The sequence below is a fragment of the Mesoplodon mirus genome (genome assembly GCF_964341445.2).
Source record: "Mesoplodon mirus genome assembly, chromosome: 9".
Taxonomy (NCBI): Eukaryota; Metazoa; Chordata; class Mammalia; order Artiodactyla; family Ziphiidae; genus Mesoplodon; species Mesoplodon mirus.
The window spans coordinates 109,042,905-109,055,196 of NC_138985.1; the positions used below are offsets into that span (position 1 = coordinate 109,042,905).

The following is a 12,292-nucleotide window of genomic DNA, read 5'->3' on the forward strand; positions in this document are numbered from 1 at the left end:
ATCTGCTGGGGGAAGATCAGGTGTCTGTCAAGCGCTAGATCAGGGAGTGCTTGGTGTTGGCGCTGATCACACACTGAAAGCCAGCGCTCTGGGGAGGACACGTGGTCGCAACAAGCCCTGCTGTTGGTTGGTCAGGAGAGTGTCTCCAGTTCGGTCCGTGAAGCTTCCCGGGGTCACACAGTTCACGGTCTGTGTCAGCTGATGCACTTGGAGCTGGTGGTGAAGAAACACAGCAGTTAGTCCTGGTGTCTCCTGGGCAGGGGGCAGGCGCCGCTGAGAGTGGGAAGTGCCCCGTGGAGACCCCTCCGCAGCCACCCGCTTCCCGCTTCTGGGATGGAGCAGCCCCTGGTCTGAGACCCACTCTCAGCCTCTGTGGCAGGCCCTGTTCTGGGTGTAGCGGGGCTGCACGGTGGCTCTGGCCCCGGGAGACGAGGACCGGCCCAGGCCTGGGGACTCTGCCCCTCGCTCAGCACAGTGACCAGTCTTCTTTACCTCCCACCCCTTCCAGGGGAGTTGCCCCATGGACCCCAGAGCCCCCGCCCTCCCAGGACAATCACTGCAGTGGGCCTAAGATGAGACAAAAATCAGACAATTGGATAAAAGAGAAACAAAACACCAGCTCAAAGGAGGCAGTGTGATATATGGACACCACACTGTTCTGGGGCTGGGTCCTGACAGACGGCAGTGAGTTCAGCCACCCCACTTCCCAGTGCCCCCCCAACCCCGGCCCCGGGCTGTCGCTTTGAATGCTGAGAGCACTCGAGGGGTGTGTGTGTGTGTGTGTGTGTGTGTGTGTGTGTGTGTGTGTCTGTCTGTCTGTCTGTCTGTCTGACTGACATTACAGTAATTACAGGAAAACCTAGGGCAGACAGTTCCAAACATTTCAGCTGAAGGACCCTTTTGCCCACGTAAACTCATAAGAGAGATCCTAATGCAGACGTGAGAGATGGGCTCCACCAGGGCCTTCTCTGCCCCGTACAGCAGCTGCAGCTTCAGGAAGAGGTAGAAAAACAGCGGCCTGGACCCTGGAGCCACTGGGGCCTGGGGGCCCCCGTGAGCTCAGCCTCCACAGGCTGCCACGCCTGCTGGTCAGGCTGAAGGAATGACTCTTCTGCAAGGCCAGAGCTTTCAGATAATTGGGAGCTTACCTCTTTCAAGTACCTTTTACTTTATATTTATTTTACATGTTTTTTTAAATTGTGGTGAAATATATTATACATAACATGAAATTTACCATTTTAACCATTTTTAAGGGTACAGTTCAGTGGCTTGAAGCACATTCACGTTGTGGTACAGCCATCACCACTATCCATTTCTCGAATTTCCCCATAATGTCGGAAACTACCCATTCAGCAATAGCTCTCCTTTTAGCACCTTTTTATTTTATCTGAACCATTTAGATAAAAACTGATGCTTTATATGCTGACTGAGGACAAGTACCTTTGGAACAGGCAGGCAGAAGCCTATTTTCCTCTGTAACAGTGCCTGATCCCTACGGGAAGGTGCCCGTGATGACTGAAGTCCCAGCAACACACGTCACAGGTCTACACGCGCCACCCCTGGGCTTCAGGGCCTCCTCATGCAACCCAGCCACCGTGATGGATATCAAGGCCAGGTTTAATCAGGGAAAGGCAGTGGCTTTTGTGGGGCTCTGGGGCATTAATGGGTGCCTGGTCACTTGGGGACAGTGGTGCCCCTCTGACTGGAGTATATTTTGGATTCACTACATGACCACCAATTTGGACAGCTAGCCCTGTTAAATACTTCCGCTGGCCAACAGTTCAGTGCATCTAAGGAAACATTCTTTGAATCAATGAAGCTCATTACACGTGGGTTTTCAATTCCTGCCAGTACACAATTTAAATCACCACTTTCATTTTCAAATTATTACTCCTGATAAAATGACCTCTCACAACCGAGCACCTGGGGAGGCCTCACAGCGTCGTTTCGCCAGGTGGAAAGCTGGCCCCTTGCAGGTGCTTCCTGTGACACTCCCACCCTCCCACCTCCGCCCCCATGGGCACCACATCGGTTTCTTTGCCCCCACGTGGCCAGTGAGGCTGTGGAGTGGAGCAGAACTCTTTGGCCTCAAAACTCAAGGCCACCAGATTAGAGGGGAGGTTTTCTCTTTATTTCCTAAAGATATTTTAAAGACTTAAAAATTATAATGTTTGAATTTTTATGAGAATATTCAAATAACACATGTAAAGTGTAAGTCCCCTTTGACTTCTTCATCTAGTCCTGCTATGGTCCATATCACCTGCAGGCTGGCCACCATCTTGGGTTTGGTGTGAACCGTCCTGGATCGGGCATGTGTATGTACACAGAGGGGTACGGTTTTATTTTCCATAAGTTGGATCAGATGACTGATACTGATTTTCAATTTTGTTTTTTTCTCTTAAAATGTTTTCGAAATCTTTTCACATGAGTATATATAGCTCTTTTCAATTGCTGCATAGTATTCCACATTATGAAGGGAGTGAAAATTTTATTAGGCTATTATTGATGGGTAATTAGGTTGTTCCCCCCTTTTTCCTAATTACAGATAGCACTTCAGTGAATATACTTAGACGTTCCTCTTTGGACTCATATGTATTTCTTAGGATAAACACCTAGAGTGAAATTGCTGGGTGGAAGAAGTGGAAGATTGTACACATTTATAATTTTAATCAGCACTGTCAAGTCGTCCGCAAAGAATCTGAATTCATTTAGGCCCCCAGCATATCCATGTTGTACTTATCCTCCTGTGTAATTTCCATGTGTATTGTGAAGTCGGGATATTATCAACCTCTTCAATATTTGCTGCTGTGATGGGTGAAAAGATGCTACACTGTTATTTTGCACTTCGCTGATTACTAGCGAGGGTGCACCTCTTTTCATCCTATCTACAGGAGTCCTTTATATACTCTGGATATTAATATACTCTGGATATTAGTCCTTTATATTCTCTGGATAGACATGTGCTGTCCAGTAGGTGGCCAATAGCCACAGATGGTTATTTAAATTTAAATTTAGACTTAATTTAATTTAATTTAAATTTTAAAAAGTAAGTTCAGTTCCTCGGTAGTACTAGCCACATTCCAAGTGCTCCGTAACCACCCGTGGCTCGAGGCCACATGCATCAGACAGCTCGGATGTAAAATGTTTTCACTCTGTGGAAAGCTCTGTTGGAAAGGGCTGCCCCGCACGATCGTTTCTAGTTCGCTCATGTGCAGTATCCTTTGTCGTACAGGGGTTTTAAATTTAGTTTTTATGTTTTGCATCCTGTTTAAGAAGATTATCAATTACCTCTAGATTCGAAACAAATTCTCCTAATTCTTCTAATACTGTATTTGCTTCTTTTAAACCAGCACTTAAATCCATCTGGAACTGATTTTTATAAACAGTATGAACTACAAATCTAACTTGAATATTTTTCCCAAATGGAGAGTTAGTTGGTCCTAAATTGATGAATAGGCCAGCCTTTCACTGTTGACTTGGAATGCTACCTCATATCGCATATTAAACTTTTCTGTTCTTTTGATGTATCTGTCAGTTATGTGTATTCTACACTTCTTTTTTTAAATTTTTTGCGGTACGCGGGCCTCTCACTGTTGTGGCCTCTCCCGTTGCGGAGCACAGGCTCCGGACGTGCAGGCTCAGCGGCCATGGCTCACGGGCCCAGCCGCTCCGCGGCATGTGGGATCTTCCCGGACCGGAGCACGAACCCGTGTCCCCTGCATTGGCAGGCGGACTCTCAACCACTGCACCACCAGGGAAGCCCTATTCTATGCTTTTAATGATTGGTTTTAGCTTTTTTTTTTTGGTGGTGGGAGGGACTCTCACTCACAGCCTCACCTCACCTGGCTCACTATGGAACAGCCATGTCAATACAACTGCATCAGTCAAGACTTTTATTAAATGGACTTTATTTTTTAGAGCAGTATTAGGTTTACAGAGAAAATGTGCAGAAAGGACAAGAGTGCCCTTTACCCTTCTCTGCAGTTTCTCCTGTTCTTAACATTTTGCATTAGAATGGTGGGTGCACTGTTTACAATAGATGAACCTTTATTAACACATTTGTATTACATAAAGTCCATAGTTTGCATTAGGGTTCCCTCTTTGTGTTGTACGTTCTGTGGACAGATGCTTAATGTCCTGTACCTCCCATTACAGTATCATGCAGAGGAGTTTCACTGCCCTGAAAATCCTCTGTGCTCTGCCAATTCATCCCTCTCCCCCTGACCCTTCAACCCCTGGCCACCACTGATCTGTTTACTGTCTCCACAGTTTTGCCTTTTCCAGATGTCATATAGTTGGAATCACACAGTGTGTAGCCTTTTGTGATTGGCTTCTTTCACTTAGTCGTATGCATTTAAGTTTCCTCCATGTCGTTTCATGACTTGAGATCTCATTTCTTTTTATCACTGAATAACACTCCATTGTATGGTGTACCACTGTTTATCCATCCACCCAGTGAAGGACATCTCTTGGATGCTTCCACGCTTTGACTGTTATCAATAAAGCTGCTATAAACATCTGTGTGCAGGTTTTTGTGTGGACATAAGTTTTCAACTCCTTTGGATGAATACATAGGAGAGTGATTTGTTGGATCGTATGGTAAGAGTATCTTTAGTTTTGTAAGAAACAGACAAACTGTCTTCCACAGCGGCCTTAACATTTTGCGCTCCCACCAGCAGTGAATGAGAGTTGCTACACATCCCTGTCAGTGTTTGGTGTTGTCGATGTTTTGGGTTTTAGCCATTCTAATGGGTGTGTGGTGATAGTATTTTAGCTTTGAATGTTGCATAAGCCAAATTCTTCCTTGCTCATTTTTAGAATTTCTGGGTGATTTACACACATAGTAAAGTTATAATTTACTTAATTAGGATTACACTGAATTTAAACATTTTGGAATGGAGAGCTTCTTATCTAGGAATATGATGTACGTGTTGTTTTATTTACATTTTATCCCTTCAATAAAGTTTAATCATTTTCTTTATGTTTTGCTTGTATATTAGGTATACTTACAGTTACTTTATTGCCATTTTAAAAAGTTATGAATTTTAATGTTTTTTATCTGGCAGTTTTGTTGAAACTTTTATTTCTGAAACTTCATCAGTGGATTCTCACGCACATTCCAGGTTAATAATTGTCAGCAAATGACCGTTCTCTCCTCCTTTCCAATATTTATATATATCTTTCTTTTTTCACCTCGTTCCTAACTTGAATAGGCTTCTCATCTTTTGCCTTCGGTTATAACATTTGCTGCAGTTTCTAATACAGCTCCTTTGTCAACCTAAGAAAACTTCCTTATGTTCCTAGTTTGCTAAGAGCTTCCTTCCTTCCTTTTGTCTTTACCCCTCCCTCTCTTCCTCCTCCCTCCTTTCCCTTTTTCTTCTCTCCCTCCAGAAATGATGTTGAATTTTATCCTGGGACTTTTTCACATCTATTGAGATAGTATAAGGGTTTTTTTTTGCGGTACGCGGGCCTCTCACTGTTGTGGCCTCTCCCGTTGTGGAGCACAGGCTCCGGACGCGCAGGCTCAGAGGCCATGGCCCACGGGCCCAGCCGCTCCGCGGCATGTGGGATCTTCCCGGACCGGGGCATGAACCCGTGTCCCCTGCATCGGCAGGCGGGCTCTCAACCACTGCGCCACCAGGGAAGCCCAGTATAAGGTTTTTAATGTTTAAAAGGTTAATGTCATGAACTGTGTTGAGTCATCTTCGCTTTCCTGGAGAAGATCCAGCAAATCCATGATAGATTGTTCTCTTAACACTGCCAAACTTGCTTTGCCAGTGTTTTTGCTTGTTTGTTTTTTGCATCTACTTTCAAAGAACGATAAGCCTATGATTTCCTGCCTACCCCACCCTTGTCTTATTCTGGGTCATGATAACATGTAAGCTTCCCCCCTCTCCCTGCCCTAGTCATGGTCACAGTTTATGTAAGCTGGGAACGGCCCTTCCCGTGAAGTTTTCGCAGAACCTCTTTGTACAGTTCAGTGGCCTGTTACCCATTTTCGAGGTTGAACTTTAGCTTTCTTTTCAGTCTCTTCTAATTGTTTCTATAGACATGGTTTCTACGTTTTCTTGAGTCAGTTTTGTTAATTTATTTCTCCTCGCGAAATCATCCATTTTACATAGATTTTTCAAATTGATATATTTTGGGATTTATCAGAATCCTTTTTTTATCTTTATGTTCCCTTTATCCTATCATCTCTGCTTTTGTCTTTATTAATTCCTTCCTCTTACTTCCTTGGGGTTTGCTTTGTTGTCTTTTTAATATTGGCAGCGGTTGTTTTTTTTTTTTTTTCCTGCTGTGTTGGGTCTTGTTGCTGCACGCGGGCTTTCTCTAGTTGCGGCAAGTGGGGGCTACTCTTTGTTGCAGTGCGCTGGCTTCTCGTTGCGGTGGCTTCTCTTGTTGAGGAGCACGGGCTCTAGGCACGTGGGCTTCAGTAGTTGTGGCACGCAGGCTCTAGAGTGCAGGCTCAGCAGTTGTGGTGCGTGGGCTTAGTTGCTCCGTGGCGGGTGGACTCGTCCCGGACCAGGGATCGAACCCGTGTCCCCTGCATTGGCAGGTGGATTGGCAACTGTTGTTTAGAGTTTCTCTTCTTTGTTCACAACTGTTTCATTTATTTTTTACAGAACATAAACTTCTTCTTGAAGTATAACACAGAAAAGTGCACAGGTCACAGGCTATATAAATTCTCCAAGTGAACACACCCACGTAACCAGCACCCAGTTCCAGAAGGAGAACATTGCCAGAGCCCCAGAAGTGCCCCAGGCCCCCTTCCAACCACAGTGCCCTCTATCAGGGGGCCATTACCCTTCTAACTCATCCATTAGTTGCCAGCTTTTGACCTACGTATAAATGGAATCAGACAGTCTGTATGCAGTGTCTATAGCACACCTTTCCCATCATGGCTTATGTCCATGAGCCCAGAAGCAAAGCACCCTTCTGACCTGAGCACAGTGTAAGGGGTGGGTTAGCAGTAGAGTGTGCTGCTGCTGTGTAGGATTCGTTTAGTACAAGGACGAGGCAACACCTGTTCTGGGTGCTGAGACCTTTCTGGCCTACTTTCTTGTTCATGGTTTTGTTGAAGGAAGGTGAGGTTGCCAAGAAGGTAAGGTGCTCACGCACCATGGCTGATGCCTCGGAGAGGCCTGGCAGTGATGCGGGGCTTGGCTGCCCAACCCCTGGGGGGACTGGACGTGCACTCGTCCAGCAAGTGTCCAGCACATCCATCCCCTTAGCAAGAGAAGGAGATGTTTTGAAACTTGGCCACTTTCTGCTTGCTGCCTGGGTCGGAAGACTTCCCTGGATTGGCTTGTTTACCTTCTCTGCATCCCCTGGGCCTCAGGGTGGAGGAGGCGGGCAGCGGAGTCGTTGGCACAGCAACGCTCACCTATCGTTTCGTTCTTGTCTTTTTTCTTTGCCCTCCTGCACACCCCAGTCTCCCCTTTATTGTCTTTTCCATCCTCCCTCCTCTCTTCCTCCTTCTGCATCCTTTTCTCCCACCCTATTTTCTGCCAAGCTCTGCCCTCCTGACGCTTCTTCCCTCCCTCCCACCCTTTCCCTCCACCCCACCGAGCACCGAATGACTCTCCCCGTCTCTCTCCCTTTGCGTCCGGCAGGAGATGTGCTGGTCATGAAGATCAAGCAAGAGAAGCCAGAATGGCTGCTGCAGACGCTGGGGCCACAGGCCGCGCTTTCCCAGAAGGATAAGGAGAACATTTTCCAGCAGCGTCGGAGCCTCCCGCCATGCCAGGCCGTGGGGAAGCCTCGAGCCTGGGGGGGACAGGAGGAGACTGGGGGTCCAAGGTGGACCCCTCCCCTCGAGCAGGACGGCGGGCCGGCAGGCCGGGCTCCGGGGGTGACCACCAGCCCCCTGAGCCCCGCTCTTTCTGCCGGCGAGGGTCACTTCGTGTGCCCGGACTGCGGGAAGAGGTTCAGCTGGTGGTCGTCCTTGAAGATCCACCGGCGCACCCACACCGGCGAGAAGCCGTACCCGTGCGGCAAGTGCGGCAAGAGCTTCAGCCAGAAGCCCAACCTGGCGCGCCACCAGCGGCACCACACGGGCGAGCGGCCCTTCTGCTGCCCCGAGTGCGCTCGGCGCTTTAGCCAGAAGCAGCACCTGCTCAAGCACCAGAAGACCCACTCCCGGCCCGCCACCCACCCGTGCCCCGAGTGCGAGCGCTGCTTCCGCCACCAGGTGGGTCTCCGCATCCACCAGCGCGCGCACGCCCGGGACCGCCAGGGCGCCCGCGCCGGGCTGCAGGCGCTGCACCGGGACGCCACGGCCCACTGGGGCTGTCGCCCGCGGCCGGGGCCCCGGCGGGGGCGCCCCGAGTGGGCCTGGCTGGGGCTCTGCCAGAGCTGGTGGCGGCAGCCTGGGGCCCGGACCGCCGCCCCCGCCGAGCCGCGCCAGTTCATCTGCAACGAGTGCGGCAAGAGCTTCTCGTGGTGGTCGGCGCTGAACATCCACCGGCGCATCCACACGGGCGAGCGGCCCTACCCGTGCCCCGAGTGCGGCCGCCGCTTCAGCCAGAAGCCCAACCTGACGCGCCACCTGCGCAACCACACGGGCGAGCGGCCGCACCCCTGCGCGCACTGCGGCCGCAGCTTCCGCCAGAAGCAGCACCTGCTCAAGCACCAGCGCACGCACCTGCCCGGCGCCCCGGCCGCGCCGCGCCCCAGCCGCGCCGCGCTGCGGGCCCACCAGCAGGCCCACGCCGCCGCCGCCGAGCCGCCCGCTCAGGGCGCCCCTGGCCTGTTGCCGCCGCCGCCGTCGCACGGCCCCTCGCCGGCCCGGGGGCCCGGGGACGTGCCGTGGGGCCGGGCGCGGGCGGCCGGGCCGGGCGAGCCGCGCCAGTTCATCTGCAACGAGTGCGGCAGGAGCTTCTCGTGGTGGTCGGCGCTCACCATCCACCAGCGCATCCACACGGGCGAGCGGCCCTACCCGTGCCCCGAGTGCGGCCGCCGCTTCAGCCAGAAGCCCAACCTGACGCGCCACCGGCGCAACCACACGGGCGAGCGGCCCTACCTGTGTGCCTCCTGCGGCCGCGGCTTCAGCCAGAAGCAGCACCTGCTCAAGCACCAGCGCGTTCACCGGGGCGCCCTGGCGCCCACCCCCAGCGCCAAGGGCGCGGCGCTCTAGGGGGCCTGGACCCAAGCAGACCCATGGGCGGGGTGGGATGCTTGCGTGGTGCGTGTGGGGAATGACCAGGAATGGTGGCTTTTAGAACCCCAGGGGGTGAGACCCTATCAAAAGATGCTTTCTTCAAGGCTCTCAGACCTGAGAACAGAATTCCACAAGCATCCCAAAACGGGACCGGGAAAAGTCCCGGGAAGGGCTGAGGGAGGAGTTAAGATCAGACATCCTCACCCTGGAGCCTGGATGTGTCTGTGATGATTGAGGCCCGTCTGGTCCATCCTCGGAGGTGGGACCGCAGCCCTCGGGCATTGAGTGCAGGGGGCTGTCGACGGCCCTGGGCGAGGCTCCCTGGGTGAGATGGTGCAGGTCTGGACTGGTCAGCTGTGGCCCCAGCCAGCCGCGCTCAGCTGCCAGATAGCCCAGGGGTGTCCCTGTGGGGGAGTCTCAACAGACTGATACCCAGATGGGAGCTGGGGCTGGGGAGGGGCACGCCTATGCCCGTGCGAGGCCAGTGCCCAGCACTTAATGGCTACTCAAGACATGTTTTTGGAAGGAGGGAATGGTTTGATGGTCCTCAACACCGAGTGCCCCACTGCCCAGGGTGCTGTGGTGGCTGGCTTGATCCTGGGACTGGTTGTGTGTGTGTGTGTGTGATGGTCGGGCTGGGACGCGGGGGGCGGGGGTGGTCTCAGCTGGGGTTTGGTACCTTGGGGAGGGGCCTGCAGCAGGAGAGCAGCAAATGTGCTGCTCTGACTCAGTGGGCACTGCCCGGGATCCTTATCAACGCCAGTGTTGCAGAAGAGAGAAATGAAGGATTGATTGTCTCATGTGGTCTCCTTTCTAAGCCACCCTTCCTGTTCTCTGGGTCCTTGTGTGCTTGGAGGGATCCATTTGCCCCAGGACGAGGGCAGGGAGCTTTGGCCATGAGCATAGCCAGTCCCCATGGCCAGTTCTTGCTGGGGGTGGAGGGCAGTATTCTCTTCCCCTGTTCCCTCTCCAAGGCAATTTGATCACTTCCCACATACCCCCCTTGACCTCTAGCCCCTCAGAAGTCACCCCTCATACCCTTCCAAAAGCAGGGTCGGCTGGGGCCCTAGTGCTAGCAGAAGAGCCCAGGGCTCCAGCCCGGCTGTAGCCTTGGACCATGTCTTCCCACAGGAGGGGAGGGGATTGCAGAGGGGGTGGGTATTGGGGTACCAGGCTTGGATAGCTGGGAAGTGGAAGGAAAAAGGGGAACCCTAGGGTGATTCTGTAGGAGGAGAAACTGTGCCTTCCTGCCTCCAGGGGCCCGCCTGGTTCTCCCTTGAACTCAGAGGAGTGTTATCTTCTCCAGGAGCTGTGCGGTCACCCTGGCTTCCGGTCACCCCTCTTCTCAGGTTTTGTTTAATCCCTTTCATCTGGCAGGAGCTCGAAGTGTAGCATCACAAAAAGACATATGGAGGGGATTTCCTGGTGGCGCAGTGGTTGAGAGTCCACCTGCCAATGCAGGGGACACAAGTTCGTGCCCCGGTCTGGGAAGATCCCACATGCCGCGGAGCAGCTGGGCCCGTGAGCCATGGCCGCTGAGCCTGCACGTCCGCAGCCTGTGCTCCGCAACGGGAGAGGCCACGACAGTGAGAGGCCCGCGTACCGCAAAAAAAAAAAAAAAAAGACATACGGAGGTAATCCAGCTTACCTGGGTAACACAATTCTGGTGATGGTTAATGTTCACCCAGGGCCACTGACTCGTGGTCCGGGCCTTTGATCACAAGCCTTGCTGTGTGAAACCTCACGAATGGGTGAGGTGTGCCCATCTGGGAGTTCAGCTCTGAGGACCAGCCGGGGGCCAGATCAGAAGGGTTTTCCTAAGCACGCTCTCTGACCCAGCCCTAGGTGCTCCGCTGTCTCCCTGCGATGCCCCGCCCCTCTCCTGCAGCTCCTCCCCCAGCCTGCCCTGCTCAGGGAAGCAAAACGCTTGGGATCTCATCAAAACCCACTTTAATGATGGGGTGTTTGCTTCCTCAAATTCTGAGGCCAACTCAAGCAAGCCCTGCTCCTCCAGGAAGCATCCCAGAGGTACCATGTCTGCATTAGAGGCCTGTTGAACCACGTTCCTGAGGGGCAGGGCAGGCAGGTTCTGAAGAGATCAGTTGAGCAGGAGTTTCCGTACAACAGAATGTGTTATCGTTCACAAATGGCCTGTGTTTAATGATCAGATCAGTCAAACAGCTGCACTGGTAAGACTTGGGGTCAGTGAGGTCTGATTGCAGCTCCCCTCTCCCACCAAAGTCATGAGAATGATGCCTGTTCACTGACCGCAGGTGACCTACCTCTTCAAAAATGGGTGCTTTGGGTCACAATGGGGACAAGGCCAAGTCCATCAGAGTGAAGAATTACCGAGGTGCACGTCCCATTGACCAGGCTGGGATGGCACGGTGGCACAGCAGTGATTTACTAAACAAGCCTCCAGTGTGCCAGGCACTGTGTCAGACCTCAGGGATGCTGTGATGAATAAGCCATTGTCTTAGTCGGCTCTGGCCAGCATAACACCATCACAGGCTGGGAGCTTTCATGACAGACATGCATTTCTCACAGTCCGGGAGGCTGGCAGTCCCAGATCAGGGTGCTGGCAGATTCTTTTTCTGGTGAGGGCACGGTTCCTGGCTTGCAGACTGGCTTGCAGACGACCACCTTTTCTCGGTGTTTTCACATGGTGGGAGGGCGAGAAGGAGTGGGGGAGAAGTAAAAGAGAGAGAGAGAAAGGACCTGGTCTTCCTCTCCTTAGACACGAATCTCACCAGGCGAGCCTCACTCTCACGACTTCATTTAAACCTAATTCTTTTTTTTTTTTTTTCTTTCCGGTACGTGGGCCTCTCACTGTTGTGGCCTCTCCCATTGCGGAGCACAGGCTCCGGACGCGCAGGCTCAGCGGCCATGGCTCACGGGCCCAGCCGCTCCGCGGCATGTGGGATCTTCCTGGACCGGGGCACGAACCCGTGTCCCCTGCATCGGCAGGCGGACTCTCAACCACTGCGCCACCAGGGAAGCCCTAAACCTAATTGTTAATTGCCTCCCAAAGGCTCCATCTCCAGATGCCACCACATTGAGGGTAGGGCATCAACATGAATTTGCGGGGACACAATGCAGTCCATAGCAGTCACAGACCCCACCCTTGAGGAG

General features: G+C 52.4%; 1 protein-coding gene across 3 annotated transcripts in view; it reads left to right on the forward strand.

The window, feature by feature from the left end:
- Positions 1 to 12,292, forward strand: part of ZNF775 (zinc finger protein 775) — a 180,727-nt gene that overhangs the window by 10,838 nt on the left and 157,597 nt on the right. For 2 of the 3 annotated variants that reach the window (XM_082632000.1, XM_082632001.1), the window contains exon 3: positions 7,614 to 9,780. In XM_082632000.1, coding sequence (XP_082488126.1) covers positions 7,614 to 9,136 — 1,523 coding nt within the window. In that variant the 3' untranslated portion in view covers positions 9,137 to 9,780. Of the gene's footprint in view, positions 1 to 7,613; positions 9,781 to 12,292 lie in introns of those variants that run through there. The other variant, XR_014294953.1, reaches the window with a different exon arrangement.